Source organism: Schistocerca gregaria, chromosome 10 (genome assembly GCF_023897955.1).
Source record: "Schistocerca gregaria isolate iqSchGreg1 chromosome 10, iqSchGreg1.2, whole genome shotgun sequence".
Lineage (NCBI taxonomy): Eukaryota > Metazoa > Arthropoda > Insecta > Orthoptera > Acrididae > Schistocerca > Schistocerca gregaria.
The window spans coordinates 193,791,664-193,815,492 of record NC_064929.1 but is presented as its reverse complement, the minus strand read 5'-3'; the positions used below and the strand labels follow the sequence as shown (position 1 = coordinate 193,815,492).

General features: G+C 39.2%; 1 protein-coding gene across 3 annotated transcripts in view; it reads left to right on the top strand.

Annotated features, from left to right (window-relative positions):
* Positions 1 to 20,110, top strand: part of LOC126293408 (calcium-binding mitochondrial carrier protein Aralar1) — a 693,372-nt gene extending 673,262 nt beyond the window's left edge. For all 3 annotated transcript variants that reach the window (XM_049986624.1, XM_049986628.1, XM_049986625.1), the window contains 2 exons: positions 3,798 to 3,888; positions 17,967 to 20,110. In XM_049986624.1, the coding sequence (XP_049842581.1) occupies positions 3,798 to 3,888; positions 17,967 to 18,156 (281 nt within the window). In that variant the 3' untranslated portion in view covers positions 18,157 to 20,110. The remainder of the gene's footprint in view (positions 1 to 3,797; positions 3,889 to 17,966) is intronic.
* Positions 20,111 to 23,829: the final 3,719 nt, after the last annotated feature.

Here is a 23,829-nt window from a genome sequence, read left to right as displayed (position 1 = left end):
GGAGTATTGCTTTGACGAGCTGTGTTGGGAAGACGTTGGAACGCATGGTCAACCGCCGCCTGGTTTGGCTGCTCGAGACCAGGCAGCTCCTTAGCCCCTCTCAGTGTGGCTTTAGGAGATGTCGTTCCACTATAGACAACTTGACCCTGCTTGAGGCCGCCATCCAGCAGGCCTTTCTGCGTAACCAGCATTGTCTAGGGGTCTTCTTTGACATTAATAAGGCGTATGACACTACTTGGCGCCGCCTTATCCTCAATCAACTCTATGAGTGGGGCTTTCGTGGCCGTCTCCCCATCTTCATTCGGTCCTTTCTTTCTCACCGCCTCTTTCGGTATCGGGTTGGTAATGTGCTATCGGATTTGTACGTGCAGGAGAATGATGTTCCTCAGGGCAGCGTTTTAAGTGTCACCCTCTTTGCCGTTGCTATTAACAGTATCATGTCCACTATCCGGAGTCCTGCCCAATGCTCCTTGTTTGTGGACGATTTTGCTGTTTTCTGCTCTTCCTCCAGTCTTGTCAGTGCTAGTCGGCAGTTACAGCTTACGATAAAGCGCTTAGAGGCATGGACTGCAAAGACGGGTTTTACCTTTTCTGCAGACAAATCTCTGTGTGTTCATTTTAATCGTTCTCGGCGTCTTTTTACCTCCCCTGAATTGCATCTGAGGGACACCGTTCTTCCTTTTAGAGACACTGTGAGGTTCCTGGGCCTCACTTTTGATTCTAGGTTGTCGTGGTTGCCTCACCTTAAAGACCTCAAGGTGCGGGCCCTGAAGGCACTGAATGTTTTGAAGTGTCTGAGCCATCGGTCCTGGGGAGCAGATCGGGCGCGTCTGCTGCAGTTTTATAGGGCTTTCGTCCGATCGCGTCTTGACTATGCTTGCACCGTGTATGGGTCAGCAAGGCCTTCGTATCTGAAGATCCTTGACGCAGTACACCATGAGGGTATCAGGCTGGCCACTGGTGCCTTCCGTACCAGTCCCATCCCCAGCCTGTGTGCTGAGGCAGGGGAACCGCCGCTCGCCATCCGGCGGAAACTCCTCATGGTGCGACGGGTGTGTCATTTCCTTGCCTGTCCTACCTCCCCAGCGTACCGTACCGTTGCCCGACCGCCTATGGAACGTCTCTTTTCCAGTCGTCCCAGGGCAACAAAACCATTTGGGATTCGTGCCAAGCATTTGCTTGAGTCCCTTGGTGTGGAGCGTGTGGCCCCCCAACGACAAGGTTTTACTCGCCTGCCTCCCTGGTTGCTCCATAGGCCAAGCATCCTTCTAGACTTGTCGGAGTACCGGAGGAACTGCACTCTGGCGTTTGTTTTTACCTCCTTATTTTACGATATTTTAAACCAGCATCCGGACCATGTACCTGTATTCACAGATGGCTCTAAACAGGGGGACTCTGTTGGTTGTCCTGTTGTTTTCCCTGATCGAGTCGTCAAGTTACGGCTTCCTGCGGCGTTTACCATCCTCGATGCCGAATTGTTTGCAATCTTGCGGGCATTGGAGCAGATGAGATGTGTTACCAGTCTTAAGTTCCTCGTCTTTTCTGACTCCCTGAGTGCCCTTCAGACCATGCAACACTTGTACCCAGCGGATACGGTCGTCCAGAACATCCATGATGCCCTACTCCACCTGCAACGGCAGGGGAAGGAGGTTTCTTTCTGCTGGGTGCCGGGGCATGTGGGTATTAGGGGAAACGAACTGGCGGATGTGGCTGCCAAAGATGCATGTTCCCTCCCTCACGTTGTTGAATGTGCCGTCCCCCTCCATGCTGTAACCTCCCTTTTGCGTTTTCGTGTTCTGCATCAATGGGAAGAGGAGTGGTTGGCAGTTTCTGACAATAAGCTGCGTCTGGTAAAGGCCACTACGCGACCATGGCATACGTCCTACCAGTCATACAGGCGGAATGAGGTTCTCCTCACTCGCCTCCGCATTGGACACAGTCCCTTCACGCATGGTTTTTTACTCCGGCGGGAGGACCCCCCCAATCTGCAGTGCTTGTGGCGTCCAGATTACTGTCCGCCACATTTTACTTGACTGTCTTTTATTCTCTGACCAGAGGGCGGTGGTTTCCTTGCCACCGGATTTGCCCTCTATTTTGCAAGACGACGCAGTGACTGTGGTTAAGGTCTTACAGTTTTGTGTCCTGTCCAATCTGTTGCTTCTGATTTTAGGGAGAAGGTTTTAATGTGCTGCTGGGTGACTGGCTCACCCAGGTTTTAGGTAAGAGGTCCGCCAGTCACGATTACCTCCTTGTTTCCCTTCGGTATCTGTTCTCTTTTCCTTGTGTTTCCTTTCCTTTTTTAGTGTGTTTCTTATCCTCTTGTTTTGCCTCTGTATGTGCGCATTTGGAACTGCGTCAGGCCTGTGTCTTTTAGCCGTTCTCCTTGTTCGGCGTTCGCTTCGTCCCTTCACCGCTTGTGTTCCTGTTTCTATGCGTTTGGGCGCTGATGACCACGCTGTTTAGCGCCCGTAAACCTCAAACACACACACACACACACACACACACACACACACACACACACACACACACACTGAAGAATTATTATTAAGTAGTGTATTTTCCATTTTATGTGCCTGATATTGTACTCTTTTTTTCCATTTTTAAATGATTCATATTGCATTCTCTCATAGAATGTTTCATGTATGTTCATAAAAAATGTAGAAGAAATTTTTTTATTGTTCATGAGACCACAGCCATCTGGTGATACTCTTCTGTATTACTCTATTAGTGTGACAGGTATCAGATGGTATGCTCAGGTATATGTGGCACTTCTGATGTGCCGCACTTGAATGACACTGTCTTGCCATGAGAACACACTTATATTTTTTAATATTGTACTCTCTTTCCATGATGTGGTAATGTATCTTGTGCACATATTCAAATTGGTATATTACTGTAATAACTTACGTAAAAGTAATTTTGTTTTACTTCAGAATCAGAATCTGTTACGGTGCAAAACAAATGTGTGGTTTATCACACAGCATGATTTCATAACCTGTACTCTGTGGGTATATCGAAAGGAGCATGCGTAAAATTGTTTGTTTAAAGTTACAGATACAACAGTGTAAATATTTTTGTAATCTTGCACATCTTAAGATGGCAGTGTAGTCCTGTTGAAACTAGTAATGCAGTGCACCTACCCACAGTCTTGGCAATGAGAACTTCATATTGTAATCTTTGTTTACATATCGTTGTTTATAAGTCATCATTCTATTTGACAAAAGTAACTGTAGGTTATCTATTTGTTGGTCACAAAAAAGTGTATTGTGGAACGGTTCATCTAATTTTAGTTGTCATTTCCATGTTTACATTCATTTTAACCTCCCACAGATCTGCTGTTTCTTGAATGTTAGTGCAGTTGAACTTTAAAATCTGTTGTGTAATTAAGACAGTACATCATTTAAAGCAGTGGATGTGATCAGTCATTTAACTCTGGATGGCATAGAGGTCTTTTAGAGGCTACTCTCAAGTTCATATTGGACAACAATTCAATGGAAATTGGCCTTGGCCTATCAAAAGGAAACAACCAGCATTTGTGTAAGCATTTAGGGAAACCATTGAAGTCACAGATTTCAACACATTTCCTCTACAGTAAAAGTCCAGTGCCTTAACCCCTGCAGCACCTCAATGGATAATAGAGTTGAGGCTAATCCCACCACCCTATAGTGAATGCCTTTTCAGTGTTACTCTTTACTTACAATAAAAATTTGCTTTTGTTCAGCACTTCAAACTTTTTGCTGTATTCTCTTTTTCCTGTGCAATCTCTCTCTTATCAATTGGCTTGTATTCCATTTCAGCCCGAGTTTTCAGATCATCACCTCAGTTTGGTGTGACTCTCCTTACCTACGAAGTCCTTCAGAGACTATTCTTCATCGACTTCGGAGGAACGTGAGTATCTCAGTGTTTTTCAAATTTGTGTGAGATAATTATCTGTTGTGTGAACATAAGTTTAAGAAAGTGCTTGAGTGAGTCCTGTTTTAATTCAGACTCTGCTTTTTGAACTTCTTGTCTTTTCATTTCAACTGTACAGTTATTGAAAGTAATTTGTTTCACTTTATCAGATTTGAAAGTAAAATTTTAGATCCTTCGTAGTTCTTGATTCCCTGGATATTTGTGTGGAGGAACAACACTACAGAGGTCAAAACTTTCCTGTGGTGGATAGACACAAATGTCCAAAGCTGGCTGATTTCAATCCTTTCTTGTTTTATCTCAACAGAGGTTCATTGTTCAAATTGTAATGCCATTGCCAATTTTGTGGTCATTAATGAACCACTCAGAACAGTCCTTTTTTGCTGTATCTGTTGTTTAAATTGTATCTCTGTCTCTGTTGACATTGTAAGTTCTAAAGAACAGAGAACAACCCCTTCCTTATAGTTTTAATGCAAGAAATAAATTTCAAAAGTTTTTAAATCTTTTATTTTCACTGCTTGGTTACAAACTTGCCAGTTCCTTACCTGGGTAAGTACGCCTTTTGCGTGATTTTTGTTACTCTTTGATAGCATAATGTATTTACGGAATTGTACATGGCCAGCAACTGATTATTTAAGTAATAACACTGAATTGTTCTTTAATTTGCAATACAGTTACTTTCACTAGCAGATAAACTGCATATATGTGCCACTGGCTTGCAGCAATGAGAGCCATAATCACAATTTTGCAGATATATTATTTTGTCTATTACATTTTATGATACTTTTAATGCTATTGTTGCTGTTGTTTTTTAAATACTATTGTGCAACATTTCTGGTAAGTTTCTGTTTGTGCTTGTTTCTCTTGAGCAGTTTTTCGCAAGTGAACTTTGTATGGGATATCAGACTTCTAAGTGCTTATGTTTATTGTATAATGCAGACTTTACAACATTGCATTTTTCATCCAAAGTGCACAGCTGGCACATTAGCATAGTCTGAATATCTCAGCATGTTGTAATACCTGTAAGTTTCTTTACGTGTCCCTGAATCTGAATGTATAAACATTAAGCAGCCACTGTGTAGATAATCATTGTCAGATTTAGCTACTGTAAGAAACAGTACAGAGGTAAGGACATATTTCTAAAATAACGAATTTAATGTTTCTTAGCTTGTAAAATAGTGCATTATGAGGGTTGTTAATCAACTATTACCTTAGCAGCTGAAGTTGCTCCTATCTCTTTAGAAACCTGTAGCAGTAAGACTGTGTACTATCCACCCAGTGGAGCTGATGGTCTGTAGGTATTTGAAGTATACTTTTGTGTGAATTTCAGTTATGAATGGTTGGTTTCTAGAAAATAGAATAGACCAAAGGATAAGTTATGTAGTAAAAGTCATGGTTGTCATTGAAACTAATAAGTTGCCTGCCAGGACCAACAGAAAAGGGAGTAAGATATGACAGGTGTCAAGGGAAACTGTCGTTCACTATCATAACCATCTTTGTTCTTTCCAAATATTATGTCTATGAGGCTCTTTTCCAGTTGTAGTTGCTGTTATCGGTCCTCATCTTTTATTTTGTCCTTTATTACTTCCTTAAGAAACAGTCAGATATTTCATTTGCCATTTTTGGAAATTGGAGTAAAATTTCTGACAGACAGTGCTATATAATTTGGAAGCTATTTTTATACTGTCACAAATTCACAAACTTTGTTTTAGTTTTGCTGCCTAAATGTGTGGAGGTTTATTTAATTTATTTATTTATTGAAATCTGGCTTGATAAAGAACTAGTTTACTTTAGACTTCTACTTTCGTTTCCCTCATATCATTATGGCAGAATGAAGTGGTTGTGTGGTGCTTACCCTCTACTACTTTTATTACTGCATCACTATATAAATGAAGGCTGGTGGCATGACAACTCCTTCTGTAGATATGAGAACTGGTCTTATTTCTCACAGTTCATCTATTGTACTTGGAATATGAACTTATTGAAATTCTCATCCAACAGTCCAGATTCAGGATTTCTGTGCTTTCCATAATTTAATCCCCTTCTTAACATACCTCAGAATGAGATGATTAAACCCAGATATACATCATAGTGAAACTTGGACTTTGCAGTTGACTTTTCTCTGTAACTGTAGACGCTAACATTTTTAACATGTGAGGGAGGTTTTTATCAGCATCGTTATTGCTAATGATTAATAACTACAGTCTACAGTTGTCCTTTGCGCTGTGGGTAATGAAAAGTGAGAGTAAGATAATGGAAAATTGAAGTTGAGTGTCAGTGATCAGTGGTAGACCTGGATCTGTCATCTGTGAAATACAAAGATTTACATTTGCATCCTGACATTAGTACACATTTTAAATGTTTACAATTGTTCATCAGGTATTGTTCATCACTTACCTCATTCCATGTATTGGCATTCAAGTAGAAAGAATCCAAAGCAGTCTCTCACTCTTAAAATCAGCATGAATCAAAGCAGTGTTTAGCTGTGGCCATCTGATGAACTTTTTAAATGTGATGAATGAATGCTGTAGTTTGTAGATTTCTTTATGCATTTTCTTTTGCTTTCTTTATGCCTTTTCTTTTGTTTTTCTCTTAGTCTTCTACTGTGTTACCAATTGGGGTTGGATACAATTTGGATCAGAGGAGGACAACAGTAGCTAAAGCGAAGGAAATAAAATCAGTATGATGATGCAAGTAGGACATCATTGAAAGGGACTTTTTTTTCACACATTGGGATAATGAGCCACTTTGTGAAACACAGCTTTGTGACTTGGATAGTAGAGAGTACTTTACATAAAAGTCAAGTGACTGTGTTTTAGTATTATTCTGTGGCACAGTTTTCACTTCTCATGCTCTGCAAGAATAAAAGAATTCCAACTAGTGATATAGCATGTCAAAAATCTGATACTGAAAATAGGCTTATTTTTAATATGCTTGTGAATCTGAATGTAGTTTTTAGTTTCTGAAAGCCGACATGGATGTGCTTGCATGCAGCCCAGGCAAAAAAGCACTCAAAAGGTGATGTCAAGAGATATTTATAATCCTTCACATTTGTTAATTGCAGTATCAGCCTCAACATGTAATCTCTCATGAATAAATATTATTATATTGCTTGTATACTAACTCATTTAAAACAGTTTTTCTCTTAAAATGTAAAAATGTTGCTTTTTCCTGGAGTTAACACAAAATTGTTTTTAACTCTTGTGAAATCTACTGAACAGTCTCTAATGGATATTTTCTTAAAATCCTGCTTTGGAACTTATCTAATTTGAAGGTTTGACTTTCCAAGAAATGATTTTATTGTATTTGCATGAACATATGGACATTAATTTGGTATTATGAGAAGTAAGTACAGCAGAGTTCACAATATGTCTTATTGGGTTATCATAACAAAAGATCTGTGTGTTTCTTACTGTCTCTCATGGTCATAGCATCATAGTAAGTGTGTTTTTCAGCTTTTATAAGAGGTCTTATAGTATTAAAAAATGAGGAAACACAACCAATTTACCTGGAGCTTATCTGTGTGTGTTACGTAGGAATATATAACAGCTGATACATGTTCATTACCATCTTTTGAAGTGTTAAGATTCTCTCTCTCTCTCTCTCTCTCTCTCTCTCTCTCTCTCTCTCTCTCTCTCTCTCTCTCTCTCTCTCTCTCTCCCCCCCCCCCCTCTCTCTCCCTCCCTCCCTCCCTCCCTGCATTGTTCTCTACACCGTCCACCGTGCACACAACAGGTGGGTGGATTTAGATGTCCTCACAGTTTGGGTCTCAGAAAGGTTGTTCCACTGAGATGCCGTTTACATGTTCACTCACCAGATTTTACAAACATTGAATAATAAAATAGCACTGGTTGGTATTTTTTATGACCTCTTAAAGGCATTTGACTATGTGAATCACAGATAACTTGACATTTTATGGGATTGATGATCTAGCCAACCAATGGATAATGTCATATCTAACAAAAAGAATGCAGGAAGTTGTACTTATAACTCAAGCAATATAGTCTAGGGACATGATTCTATCTGGGGCGAAACTGCATATGGAGTACCCCAAGGCTCAATCTTAGATTAAAGACTGTTCCTCATATATATAAATGATTTTGGAACTCCTGAAACAACAAAGTTCAGCCACATTTGCACTTAGAATTATTGCAAATCTTGGGAAGAGACAAATCTGTAAGTTGACATATTTTGCATATTTGTAAATAATCCACTACAGTTCAAAAGGAACAATGTGGCACATATTTACAATATCCGAAGGGAAAATGACATTCATTACTCCACATTAAGGTTATCTTTAGCTCAAAAGCATGGCTGCAACAAGGAATTTTGACCACTTACCCAGTGACATAAAACGTTTGACAGCAGCTAAGTAAAATTAAATAAAAAAAGGTGAAAGTTTCTCCTTGACAACTCCTTCTATTCCATAGAAAAAATTCTATTACTGTAATATGTAAAGTGGTGGGCAGAAATGAGTAACTTACATGTAGCCATATGAACAAATTAATTTGCCATCTGAATCTAAAATGATTTGTTCTACATGATTACAATCAGTCGCGCAAAACAATCCATGGAATGTGTAAGTAACTGATTGACTAACAAACAAACTGAAATCTTCCTAAGTTGCCTCTGTAGCCAGTCAGTCAAGATGTATTTCCTGATAGACAAAAATTTGTTTATGAAAGTTAGATCTAATTTAGATCCATTTCTTTGCTTCCCATGTTCTAAATGTTATTGGAAATATAACTTACAAAAGAATATTCAACCATTTTTCGGACAACAGCCATTCGACAAATGCTTGGTTTTGCTTACATAAAGGATTCTGTATAGAGAAAGCAATAAATATTTTCTTACACAAGTTAACAAAGTAATTACCCTGATAGCTTTCTCTCTAAGCTTGCCAAAGCCTCTGATTGTTTTGATCATAAAATTTCACAGGGCGAACTAAAACATTGTGGTGCTACAGGCATGTATGTATGCAGTATATCTCAGAAACAGAAAGTCTCATCACAGGAGTCAAACTAAATCTGTAGAGATAGAACAATAAATGTGGTATAATGCAAGATTACCAAAGACATCGGTGTATTTTCAGAAACTGAGATGTTTGCTGGTGACACAAGTATGGTGATAGAGTTTTAACAATGATATTATGAAAAGAATAGATCATTACTCCCAATGTCCTGGAGATGTTGAGTCTCAGACAAGCACAATAACAAGACTTTTCGTTGTGTTTGTGACTCAACACCTCTCTGTACGGTGAGTAGTAATCTCGCCTTTTCATATGTTGTTGTTGTTGTTGTTGTTGTTGTTGTTGTTGTTGTTGTTGCTGTTGTTGTTGTCTTCAGTCTAAAGACTGGTGTGATGCAGCTCTCTATGCTACTCTATCCTATGCAAGACTCTTCACCTCTGAATAACTACTGCAGCCTACCTCCTCCTGAATCTGCTTACTATATTAATTTCTTGGTCTCTCTCTACAATTTTTACCTCCCCCCCCCTAACACTTCCCTGCAATACTAAACTGATAGTCCCTTGATATTTTAGAATGTATCCTATCAACTTATCTAGTGTTCCAGTCAGGTTGTGTCATGATTTTCTTTTCCACCCATTTCTGTCCAGTACCTCCTCATTAGTTATGTGTCTGCCATCTGATCTTAAGCATTCTTCTGTAGCACTACATTTTGAAAGCTTCTGTTCTGTTGCTTTCCATGTTTCACTTCCATACATGGCTACACTCCATACAAATAATTTCAGAAAAAGACTTCTTGACACCTAAATCTATATGTGATGTTAACAGACTTCTCTTCTTCAAAAGGCATTTCTTGTCATTGGCAGTAAACATTTTATATCCTCTCTACTTTGGCCATCATCACTTATTTTGCTGCACAAATAGCAAAACTCTCCTACCACTTTAAGTGTCTCATTTCCTAATCCAATTCCCTCAGCATCACCTGATGTAATGAGACTACATTCCATTAACATTATTTTGCCTTTGTTGATGTTTATCTTATATCCTTTCAAGATGCTGTCCATTCTGTTCAACTGCTTTTACAAGTCCTTTGCTATTTCTGACAGAATTATAATGTCACTGGCAAACCTCAAAGTTTGTATCATTTCTCCCAGAATATTAATTCCTACTCTATATTTTTCTTTGGTATCCTTTACTGCTTGCTCAATGTATAGATTGAATAACATCAGATGATAGGCTACAACCCTGTATCACTCCCTTCTCAACCACAGCTTCATTTTCATGCCCATCGACTCTTATAACGACTGTCTGGTTGCTGTACAAGTTGTCGATACCCTCACGCTCTCTGTATTTTATCCCTGCTACATTCATAATTACAAAGAGGGTACTCCAGTCAACATTGTCAAAAACTTTCTCTAAGTCTACAAATGCTATAAATGTAGGTTTGCATTTCATAGCTTGACCTCTCTTGTAAGAGAAATCGTAGGGTCAGTATTGTCTAGTGTGTTCCTATATGTCTGCAGAATCCAAACAGATCTTCCCGGAGGATGATTTCAGCCAGTTTTTCCGTTCTTCCTCTGTAGAGAATTTGTGTTAGTGTTTTGCAGCAGAGACTTATTGAACTAATATTTCAGTAGTATTCACACCTGTCAGCACTTGCTTTCTTTGCAGTTTGAATTGTTACGTTCTTCTTAAAGTTGGAGGGTATTTCGCCCGTCTCATACATCTTGCACACTAGATGTAATAGTTTTGTCTTGGCTGGTTGTCCCAAGGCTATCCGTAGTTCTGACAGATCATCATCTACTGCCAGGATCTTGTATTGACTTAATCTTTCAGTGCTTTGTGAAATTCTTCTTGCTGTATCGTATCTCCCGCCTTATCTTCATCTGTGTCCTCCTCCATTTCTATGATATTGCCATCAAGTACATCTCCCTTGTACAGACCCTCTATATATTCCTTCCACCTTTCAGCTTTCCGTCCTTTGCTTAAGACTGGATTTCCCACAGAGCTTTTGATATTCATGCAGATGCTTCTCTTTTCTCCAAAGGCATATTCAGACTTTCTGTAGGTGATGTTTACTTTTTCTGTCGTGGTACATTGCTGTTGTGGTACATTGCTGTTGAAGTAAGCCTTACCCTTATGGTATTCGTGATTGAAAAAAACTGAATTTAGGGTGAAAAATGAAATGTATAACCACAATATTACTAGTAAAAAATATCCTCCTAGACCATCGTCAATGTCTAAAATTCAGAATGGAGTTTTTTTCCTAGTATCAAAGGTTTTAATATTTTATTGGAAGGCATTCAAGCAGGAAACTGGAAATTCTGTCTTTAAACTGGCCGTATTCGCTCTGGGACAAATGGGAAATCCAGGAAAAATGCAGGAATTTTTTCATCCGGGAGAAAACAGGGATACAGCTGGGAATTTTTTACAATTTCAGGAATTTTTCATTGTTTTAATTTTCAATTAAATTTTTGTACTTTTGACTGGTAAGAACTAATAAACAGCAAACTGTGTCAAAGGCTTTAGGACAAAGACAATGGGATACTTCATAACAATAAACTGCTGCCAATGAGTGTGATGTCACAACTGTTTACGTTAAGTTCATTTGAGCAGTCACCTGCAAATTCATGAGCATGCACAGTTGAGTTGTGTATGGGCACACGACAGCAAGGTCTTTAGCGCCCATGCGGAAACAGATTGAGACACGAGTATCAGTAAAATACCCAAAACAGGAAGATAAAACAGCATGTAAAACACAGGTAACAAAAGTTGGAAAACAATGGGCGTCCTCGCACAGAAGCACGGAACGAAGTGTTAGGTCAGTAGTAAAAAATTGACACAGGAAGAGAGTAGTATAAGAAGCTAAAGCAATATAGCAGATGGATGTGGTGGGCTGAGTGCAAGAAAAAAGAAAAAGAGGAGGAGCCAGCCACTCTGCAACACACTTAAACCTCCAGCCTAAAACTTTAGACCGGTGTCCAGACACATCACAAAATTTGAAAACCTTAGTTACACTCGATTCCATTATCAGCTAAAACACAGGGCAGATCCCCACCAATATTTGCTTCTGCCCTTGCGTCATGGTATAAAATGCACTCCATTAAAATATGGCAGATAGAGATGGGCGCACCACAAGCATCACAAAACGGGGGATCCTCTCACTGTAATAAAAAGCTATGCAGTGCCTTCTTCCGCTTCCGTCTCCTTGAAGTGTCGCTGTGAGCTACATCAGCAGTAGCGAGAAACAGCCAGATGCAATGCGGAAAAATTTTTCTGGTGCGCCCAAGCTGCCAAATTCGCACATACACATAGCAGTCTGGGTTGCAGTGGGGCGGGTGTTAGTCTCCACATAAGCCGTGTTTACGTTTAGTGATTTTGCTATTTCCTCTTCATTTACACTTCTCACATCAAATGAAACCAAAATGTATTTCTGTGGTTGGGAGCTGTCAAGTGAATTAAAATTCATTCATATAATTACAGAAGGCTAACATATGTTATTAGTTTTAGTGTTATGATTTTATTTTATTTTATTTTATTTTATTTACACATTTTTGGCAGTCAGTCGCCTCGCACAACAATGAAGTTATTTTTGTTAGTTTGCTAAGTAAATGCAGCTTTTATTAATCTTCTCCCCATAGCCAGTCAGTTTATCAGAAGCAAAGTGTTGCGTTCCGCACTATTGGCTAGTTTCAACTGTTCACTGAATTTCAAGTGCACATTTTAATCTAATGGCACGTAAGGAATTATGCCATAATAAAGAACAAAACATGAGATAATACTGTAGTGGTACTCCAAGAAAATTTGAATTCCAAAAACAGCACTGGAAAGCTTAATATCAGGTTGGGGCCTACTTTATTGTGAATAGGGACATATGATTTTTGCACTTTAAGCCGAATTAATGCATTTTAGTATGGTTTTCAAAATTCTGATGCTCTTGGAGTATCCTATTTCTTTCAAGATCTCTTAATACTATATACGTACAGGCTTCCTACATCATGGTAGCTGACCACGAACATTAACATCTGTTCTCTGTTGCTCTCTGGCAACTGCTGAAATGAAGCTATTCCCAACAGATCATCGGAAAATATTGCAAATGCTGCTTTGAAAAACATCAGTTTAAAAGTAAATTTCCTTTTACGCAAGATGAGTTATGTTACGTGTGCGAATGTGCAATGAATTTCTTAAATCACAGAGCGTTTGACTCTCATTTAAAACTTAACACATTGAGGATTAGCCACTTAGAAGAATTTCAAGCCCAGAAGACCAGACATCGCCATTATTTACAATTTTAGTGGTACATTTGTGTGATGTATTTTAAATTATTTTAAAGTATTACACATACAAAAAAGAGAAATATTATACGTGAAAGCTTAACTTTTCTTGTAGCTACACCACATACTTTTATTCAAACCATTAACTTTTCCTATCTGTGTGTTCACACTACCTAACAGTGATGTTGCTATTGGCTGACTACGTCACATGTCCCATGCTCTGAATATCTGCAGTCATTGGCTGGCGAGATCATGTGACATGAGCTATGATTGGCTTAAAAAAGTGCATGTTAATCTCGATTTCAATACTTTGGAAACTCACATGCTGTTCCAAATCTATACTTTTGTAATATGAATGAAAAAATATGCTGTGTATCATTATATGAAAATATGCAGCATAAATGTTGCTGCACATCACAGATCTTTCCAAAATATTTGGTTTTGCGGAGTTTTTTTTTTTTTTTTTTTTTTTTTTTTTTTTTTTTTTTTTTTTTTTTTTTTCTTTCAGTCTTAGAAGTTCCATGCTGGTGTATAAAACCTTTTTTTTTTACTGCTCCAAGGGAAAGTATATTGTCATTTATCGTGGGGAAAAAGTGCGTTTTTAACCGGGAAATCCAAGAGATTTTTTTATATTTATTTTTATTTATTTATTTTATTTATTTATGTATCCCCCCCCCCTCCTCCTCCCTTGTACGCATATACATCCTGTTAAAATATGAGTTAGAAACCATCTTACTAGCTACTCTTCCTATAGTTTTCAGAATGTTTGAACTTAAGGGTTTCGTTCCACTGAGCTCCAATGCTCATATTATACGGGTTTTAATTTTACAAGAATACAGACAGCTGACAGTAATCTGTGAAATAAGTTTTATTAACACTTACGATGAAGTGGTAGACAAGCAAAGCAGCTGAGTAATGTAAGGAAAAAAGCAGCAGCTCTTTTGAAAGTAGCTGCATTTCTAGGAATATGTATACCACCATAATCCGTAAAGCATTTTAAAAAAAAAGCAATCTGCTAGTGATTCCCATAATTAATAATGTGAATATATTAGATGTAGTTACAGCTTGTCATTTGTATACTTCACAGAAGTAGCCTGCAATGTTGCGTCTGCCTGTGAATCTCAAACCTTGCTCATTTCATATCCCTGAACACACTCATTCATGGTGGGATTTATCCAACATAATCTGTGGATGGGTGACCATACATATGCGTGTAAAATCACAAGTAGACAGAATGACTGGCCAACACTTCAGAAGGGAAAATTCTAAGTACTTCGTACAGTAGCACCTTGCCTCCTGAAGCAAATTGACGATCAGTCACTCTGTCAGTTTGTAATTTTAAAGTTGTCTCATGTGACTTTTCCTTTTATATACATGTATGTTACTTTTTCCAGTGTGACACACATTAGACGAATGGTTGCTTTTCCTCATTTTCAGTGTTTCCATCATAGAATTAGTGAGGTTTTATTTTTTCCTGAAATTATACATTACTAAAGTTTTTGAAACCTTCATTCAGCAATTTAATTGTTTAATAAAGATTTTCCTAGACTTGTTTTGCTGTTGTTGCAGCAGTTGGATTTTTTCAGTGCTCTGTCTATATACTGTATAGTTAGTAGTAATTGTGGAAGCTAAATCAAAGACCTACAGAATGTAGACAATTGTTTCCTAAAATAATCTTTATGTATCATGTTTTGGAACATTTCATTACATATTTATTTTGGCATTTCTAATAATGTTTCTAAAACTGCAGTGCATGTTGGAGAATATTGGAATGGAGGGAATGGATAATTACATGAGAAAGCAAGTGCATTAACTTTTTGCAAGTTCACTGCTGATTTATTTATTAGCTGATTTCAGATCACAAGACAGACATAGTGTAGGCTTAGTGAGTTTGCTTCAGCTTGTTCTTAAATGTAAATACTAAAATTGTCTCACATAATTATGTACATATTTTGCACCAGAGAATTTGTGATTCAAATGTTATATTCAGTCAGTGTTTATAAGTTTAAATAAAATGCCAGTGGGATACTTTTCTCGAACTACTGCAGCTTCCACTGAAAAAGCATTGAGTACTTTCTGGAATAAATTTAGACAATCTTAAATTAAAGTAAGAAACAGTGGTCCAGTGTACATGCTGTGAAATTTTGCTAAATTGCTCACTCCTTTAATTCTTCTCTATTTCAGTTGTGTGTTTTAGCCTAATAACCACATGTGGTATTAGTTTTTTTAAATTGTTTGTGGTTGCTGTACATGTTAAAACTTTCTAAAAAAAATAACGAAATAGCTAAAATTTATCCATGTCAGACTGTTCAGAGGTCCTCCAAAGCTTTTGAAATTTATTTAAAAAAATAAAAGGACATGAAAAAAGCCAATTTTAGGGTGCTCTGTATATTTTATTTGTAAACATAATTTCCTAACATAAGTCCTGCTCTATATAGTTTTATATACAAGATGCAGAAAAACAATTTGACCAAAAGTGTAGGGCAAGAAGACAGCATCAAACGAAAGAATTTGAGTGTAGGAACTAGGGGTTGCATATTTACATTTCTACATGTCATCCACAGCTCTGGCTGTGAAATGGTCTCAAGTCTGAAATTTGTTTGTATTTTCCAGATGTAAATAAAATTGCGCTGTACCCACTGTTGTTACAAGTGATTGAAGTGCAGTGCAGAACATTGGTTTTAAGTATCCTTTCGTTGTTTTTAGTTGGCATAACTATCTGACTAGAGTAGGTACCAACGATGGGAGTGAGTGTTGTGAAGCAGCAACACGGAATATAGTTTCACACGGCATGAATTAAATGACATGCTCTTGGTCTATGGCACTACACATGGCTTTGCAAGGGCAGGTTGTAGGATTTACTGGGAACTTTATACACATTGTAAGCTGTCTCAGAAAAATACTTTTCTGACAGCTGACACACACACACACACACACACACACACACACACACACACACACACACACACACACACACACACAGAGAGAGAGAGAGAGAGAGAGAGAGAGAGAGAGAGAGAGAGAGAGAGAGAGAGAGAGAGAGAGAGAGAGGGGGGGGGGGGGGGGGGGACAGGCCTCTTTGCAGGCTAATAAGCACAATACAGGCAGGAGACACACTGTTCGTACAGTTCAGCTTGACGAAGATGTTTTACATCACATAGATAGAGCAAGATCTAATGACAAGTACCGGATGAATCGCTTGTGAACATTTTTGGAAACAGTGATCAATAGAGTATTATATTTTAACTGAAGTTCAGTCTTGATCACAACCTATGTTATTGAGACATAAGTGTTGTGCTCAAGACTGAACTTTAGTTAAAATATAAGCTTGTGAACATGGTGTGGACCATCATCACACCTGGAATGTCCAGTGGCAAAAGATACAAGCTGTGGGTCCAGGCGACTTCCCTGAGTGACTTCTTCCAACAATGACTAGGATTGCTTTACCTGTGAAGGCATTCCCAATTCACACACTACAGAACCCTCATGAAATGTATGTCCATCATCATCAAGAATGATTTGCCATAAACGTGAGTGGAAACTGTGAATGACTCACTCATTGGCCCCAACATGTTACCTCAAAGGTTGAATACTCACACGTACCTTGTATTTTTGCAACAAGTATTGTCTGCACTACTGGAGGATGTACCGCTTGGAGCTAGGCAGAACCTTTGGTTCCAACACGATTGCTCAATTCGACATTTTGCACATGCTGTCTGATATCACCTAAACAGGACCTTTGCTGCAGATGGATCAGACAAGATGGACCATCATAGTGGCCTCCACATTTGCAGACTGAACACACTGAATGTTTTGCTCTGGGATACCCAGAAAGAGGGTGTGTATGCAATGCCATTTGAGGACGAACAGGACTAGGCTCCTCTGTTATGGCAGCAGTGGCATACTCATGTTAATTAAGTGATGACACATCTGTTTACAAGAGAATACTCGTTTTTCATTTACTTTGACTTTTTTGTAGTATGTCAGCTAAATATGGTCAGATGCATGTGATGAATTGTTTTTCTTGTTGTGAGAATTAGTTAGTCCAAACATTTTGTTTAGATATATATTTTCAGTGAATTACTTTTCATTTTGAGTAAAGATGTCCATATGTGAGATTTCAGTTCAGCCAAAAATATGCAACTGCAACCTCTAGTTCCAAGTCAGATTCCTCTGTTTGATGTGTTTCTGCCCTACACTTTTGGTCAGATTGTTTTTTTGCACCCTATGTCACTGGTGTGTGTAGTGTATTAAGCAGGTATTTCCAATGGTCATTAAATCTTGTCGCCTTGTAATGCAGGTTCATTTCTCAACATACATAGAAGTTTTTAATTTGAGACAGTAATTTAGTAGTTAAATGTCATGGTTTTATACAAAAATAAAGTAATATGTTGCACTAAATTTATTTAAATGTGGGGTCATGTGAAAGGTTTGAGACAGAAAATAACATCTCATTGTAATATGTGTGAATAACAGTAGATCTGCAGGCATTGGTGCCTAATGATGGATATTGCCATATAGTTGATAGAAAACTGCTGTTTTCTTTTAGTTTTATCACAGGTTTTTCAAATGGCCATCATGGCTTAATTAATCAGTGAGTTAACAAGGATATAACAGGTTACTACATATTAATGACATTTTAATTTTTTAAATTTATTTCACTGTCAGTATCATTATGAATACTGAAAGGTTGAATGTCATATACATATTGATTGTTTCCCTTGTGATAACTTCATTTGTAATCAATCTTTTTACTCGTTCATTGCCATTATGTCTAAATTGTGTATTCCTGTTTCTCTGGTAATTTCAAAATCCAGACGTCCAGCGGGGTCGGAGCTGAACGTACCCGCAACCGGCGTGGCTGACGAAATGAAGTCGACAAACCCGGACCACATCGGAGGTTACCAGGTCGCACTGCCTATTTTTGCCGGTATCGAGTCCAAGTTTGGACTGTGCCTACCAAGGTTCAAACCGGGCGTCGTGCACGCCACGAGCGAAAAGTCATAGAGAGGGCACCGTAGACTGGGGGCAGCTTCGGAGCTGCGCCTGCACAGCCCACAGCCCTCCTAGCAACTTCTGCTCTCACAAGAAGCCACCCCTCCGCGACACGGTATGTGAGTTCCGTCATGAGCAGATGAAGCACGACCACAGGCCTCCAGCGAAGAAACAGGTTGCCAGCAGTGCTCAGAGTGGCTGCGGCTAAACACTTCTCCACAGCACTGTGCCAGGACTTGTATGCCAGTGACAGTATAAAGAGTTGCCCGCAAGCACACTGTCGAGGCATGTGTCCCATTTTGTGACTGTACAGATTGTATTTAATTTGTGTTTGTAAGGACAGTACATAGAATCATGCAAAGCTTGTTTTGTACAAAGTATTTATTTAAAAGAAAAGAAATATTGATGATATGCATTTTCTTCTCCCAATATTGTACTCCTTTAATTTCTTGTTCTGATACCCACCATAGTGTTCATTTTGTTTATGTTAACAGTTTACAGGTTGCCACTAATGTAAAATTAGTTTCTGGGGCACACAATGATATTCCTTGAGATGTGTGTTTAATTATGATACACTGAATACGATTAATATTACACCCTGACATACAAAATCAATGATTACTGCTACAGCTGCTTAAAAAAAAGTATTGAAAATAATTTATTTGAATATAGATGAAAGCTGTGCGTACAAATAAGTTTCTGGTACTTGACATTTCCTACAACAATATATGTGGCCATTCGTATGTATGCCTATGGAAAGAAAATGATAGGGATTGTACTGCAGTTAATGTAACCTATATATGAAATGTGAAAGGTTCATTGCACTTCACAAATTACAGTTCTAGAAGACTGTTTCTTCCACCTGACATTCATTAACACACAGGCTAGTAATGTTAAAACCTTGATGTAACATTGGTTTTAAATCAATGGTGTTCCTTTATACGGTGAAATTTTGTCTCAGTTGCAGAGTAGCAAATGCTTGTGTGTAATTGCTTGTAAGTTTTGATGTTAGAAGGGAAAAGAGCAGTTTTGAGAGTGATAAAATATGGAATTTGGGGACCATTTTCTTTTTCCTTGGAATGGCACATTATGTTTTTAAAAAGAAGTAATTAGTTTTTCTGATGTAATTTAATGAAACATGAATAATTTTACATAATATAATACTACTCTTCCTTACATGTATTTTAATGTTAATGTTTTACACATTACAAAACACAAACTGTGTATTAAAAGAAACATTTTACATGGATTTTTGTCTAGTCCCATTTTCTGTGTCGTGAACTATGCATTTGCTTTTATTTATTATTTAGCCTAATCGAAAATATTTCAGTCTTTCTTAAGTAATTCTGTTTTTACTGTTTCCGATTGTTTAATTGTGGTAACCTTGTCCCATCATCAGCTGTTTCACATGCAGTATCAGACAGGACCAGGAAAGTACCTGTGTAGTGACAAAGGCTAGGGTTTGAAAGGAGCAGCACAATGCTCAGCCTAACTCTTGTCAACAGTTTATTCAAAATATTGAGGGACAATTTAATCATCAGATCAGTAAAAACATTGTGTGTAAAGTACTTTATCATTATCCAGTGCTCTACATAATGGAGAGAAGATAAACCAACTTGCTGGACTACAAATTGAACATCACTGTCGTTTTGGTTGTGAGCATCATCAAGTTGGGTTATCTGTGTTATATGTGAGTGATATTTCTCTGCTACAAGGATGACTTATGCACTGACAAGATCTTTGGCCTGTTCTTTTCACATTGCTTCTTTCAAACAGTAACAGCTCATGACTCAGTGGGGTTTTTTGTTTTACGGGTGGCGTGTTCTTTTGAGCAGCGGTTTATAGAGTGTATATACTGATTAGTTTATGTACTTTGTTTTTATATAGAGAGAATTATAAAATTAAACAGAACTGTTACACATTTTTTGTGAAAACTTTAAATAAAATGCATTAAATAAATCTTTTATTTCGATGTCTTTAATTTCAACACACTTTTAGAATTTTACAGTTTATTTTAGCAGCAGTTGTACAATAGTGATGCTAATCCTGTTTTCCTTGCACTGTTGAAAGTACGTATGGTTCCAAGCATTATATCTATAATTGATTGCCATGATTTTGTAGTGCCAATATAGAAGCTGCAATACCATCACACAATAAAATAATCAACTGATGTTAAACAAATAGCTGTCTGATTTCAAAGTATTTGGCCACAAAACCAAAAGCTTGTAAGCCATTGATCTGGCTATGACATCCTGAAGGATGTAAAAGCTGGCTGTTGGACTCGCTGATTGTTAGCCTTGGAGACTCGCATTTCGATTTTACTTCCACCCGCCTTTGCAGTGATTGTAATGACATTCTGCTTTTTTCTGCAATTAGGGCAGTAGCTGAGCCATGTGATTTTTGCTGATTAGTCATATTTCTCACATCAGGTCATACATAATAGCTGAAGCTAGGAAATTATTATAAGTAGATTCATACAGACCAAGAAATAAAAAAAAGATTTCTGCTAGCCAAAATCAAACAATGAAAAACTTGGGTGGGCAAAGAACAATATGAATTAAGATGGAGAGAGACGACATTCTATCTACATTCCTTCAGAACTGCAGCACATTCTCCCCTATTTGTTCCACCAGGTCGTCCTCAGCCCAAAAAGCCACCTTCACCAGTGTTGATCTCCACCTCACAGATGGCTCGATCAGTACCTCTTTCCACTTTAAGTCTATCACCCACCAACAATACCTCTATTTCAACAGCTGCCACCCATTCCACGCCAAGAACTCCTCCGTACAGCATAGCTTCACATATTTGGTGCATGTGCAATGAGAAACAATCCCTCTCCAAATATGCTGAGGCTCTCATCGAGGTTTCTACAGCCCAAAATTGCCATACACACTGTATTCTCACAAACATATCTCCCATGCCATATCTCTCAGTTATTTACGAATTCTCTCACATACTGATTGGCCTCAAAAGAGCCCCCCCCTCCTCTCCAATGACTCAGCACCAACCTGAATGGGTTTGAACTACCTCTTGTACCTGAAATGAGAAATATCCTCTCCATCTATCCCACAGTGCTGCCTACCCAACCTATACAAAATATCCTTGTCTGTCTCTATTCCACTTCTGATTCTTTTTGACCCATGGTTCATATTCAAGAAAACACCTAGGTGATTGCCGAGCATGCTACACGACACTGTGTGCTCAACTTTGACTGCTTTGCATACTCTGCCGTGTGGATTCTTCCCACCAACACTAACTCTGGGGAACTCTCCCTCCAACATACCCTTGGTTTCTCTAAACCCCACCCTGCCATCTTTTCTCAACCTCCACTAGTCTCTGGCCTTCATCCACTTAATCCTCTTACCTGCTCCCATGCCAGCCCTATACATGGTGTAGTTATTTCCCTTCCTCTTCTTTTCTCCTCCACCACACCCCACCCCATTGTAGCCTTCTGATGTCTGTCCCCACTGCATACCTGCCTCCACCCCCCCAAGGGGGCTCACCTCATTTTGGTGATTTTGTGCTAGACTACCATGAAGCCCCAGACTTTGCAGCACCTTTTCCCTTTCTGTGCTGCATGTTTGTCGTCTTGCTGTTCTTATTCCCCTCCTTTGGGAAACATGTCTGAGATGTTTTTGAGAATGTGTTCTGCATTTTCAGTAGCTGACATAAGAACAGCCTCACCACTGTTTTTGTTCCTTTTTTTTTTTTTCCTTTCTATGTTTACCTTCTCCTATCCTCCCCCGCCCCCCTCTCCCCACTGTAGCATTTGAGGTTCCTTTTTTCTTCTTTCTCCCTTTTTGTTCCTGAAGGCCAGCCCACATGTTTGATGCATAACAGGTGACTTTGTACAACATTATTACAGCTCCGGGTCGTCAGGTAGGATTTGCACATACCACCTGGTACAGGCCAGGCCCAGGGAGGAGTGATTGCCTGAGCTGCTACCGTCCCAAATTGCCAGTTGATCCCTCTGTCAGTTGTTTGGGAGGTGTGACTTCAGTTTGAACAATCAGCCAAGGCAGGTGAGACTCCCGCTCCCCCTCAGAGGGGGAGCAGGGAAGTTGGAAAGAGAGCACAATCGGAGACGCTGGCAATCGTGGGGGGTCTTCCTCACAATGAGCCAATCATTATCTTTGCAGTCCACATCTACCAAATGTAAACGAAATGAAGCTCCCAATTCAAAGACCCTTTCAGCTACACCACGGTTCCTCGTGGTTTCACGTATTGAAGATGGTCAGTCCTTTGGAATGGTAAATCCATTTCTTATTCAGAAAGGTGTAGATGCAATTGCCAGACCTGCGAAATCCTGCTCTCGTTTACACAATGGCACTTTGTTTTTGGAGACTACTTGTGATTCTCAAGCACAAGTGCTTGCTACTTGGCTCCTCCATGACTATCCTGTTCACATTGTGGCCAATAGAACTCTGAATTCTTCCGTTGGCATTATTTACAATAGGCTGCTCGATGGTCTGACCTAGGCAGAAATCCAAGTATACCCCACTGATCAGGGTGTCCTTGCTGTCCGTCTGGTGATGTAAAAGGTAGATGTATCCTTAGTGCCCACACACACACACACACACACACACACACACACACACACACACACACACACACACACACACACACACACACTTTTTCTCACCTTTGATGGAGTGCTGCTTCTGTCCAAGATCAAAGCAGACTATTAAGTTATCACAGCACAACTGTAAATTCCAAACCCAATGCAAAGCTACCAGTGTCATTACTTCAACCACACTCAAATGTCTTGTTGACACACAGCTAAATGTATAACCTATAATAGGGATGCACACAACAGAAATTGCCCTTCTCCCCACTGTATCAACTGCAGTGGTGACCATGCCATCTCCTCTTGAGGTTGTCTCGTGTATCTCAATGAGTGGGCTGTCCAGGAGATCCGGGTCGCTCGCAAGTTACTGGCTTGTCGCAAACTTTGTGTCCTACCATTTGGCACTTACAGTACTGTTATTGCTACACCTCACTCCACGAAGGGACACGACCACGCAGGCATGCGACCTCAAATTCAGCACCACAGTTGTAAAATTGTCTCGTGTCATTGCATCATCCCCGTTTCCTTGTCCAGCTGTACAACAAGCTACCAAATATTTGCCTCCCAGGGCGAAGTCACCTGCTGCACAACCGGCAGGTTGGAAAAGACGGAAGGAATATTCCCGCAAGACTTCCTACGTCTCTTGAGGCCAACAAACATCTTAGTCTTCCTGTGCCAACTGGAAAAGCTACAGGAAGTCAAACAAAGGCAAACAGCCTTCTCCTTCACAGACTTGTAGATCCTCTTTGACGGTGTCATGGCGTGATACCCCACCCGGCCAACCTCCATTCTCTGGTGTGCACTGCCAAACATTTTTCTGCTGTGGAATCTGCAGATTGATGGAGAGAGAATGCCGATGTCTCTGTGGATCTTATGGAGCAAGATCCTCCGGCCTCTGCACCCTGTAGCCATGAGTCTTTCAAGTCTGGCAATCGGCAGCCACCAAGGTGACAGCCCTTCACATGTTCCCTCCTTCCCTTTTCTCATTTTGACTTTACTTCAATGGAATGTTTCTGGACTTTGATCAAACAAAGAAGACTTACAGCTGCTCTTAGAATCACAGCATCCACTCGCTCTCTGCCTCCAGGAAACAAAATTGAGTCTTCACAAGCACTTTG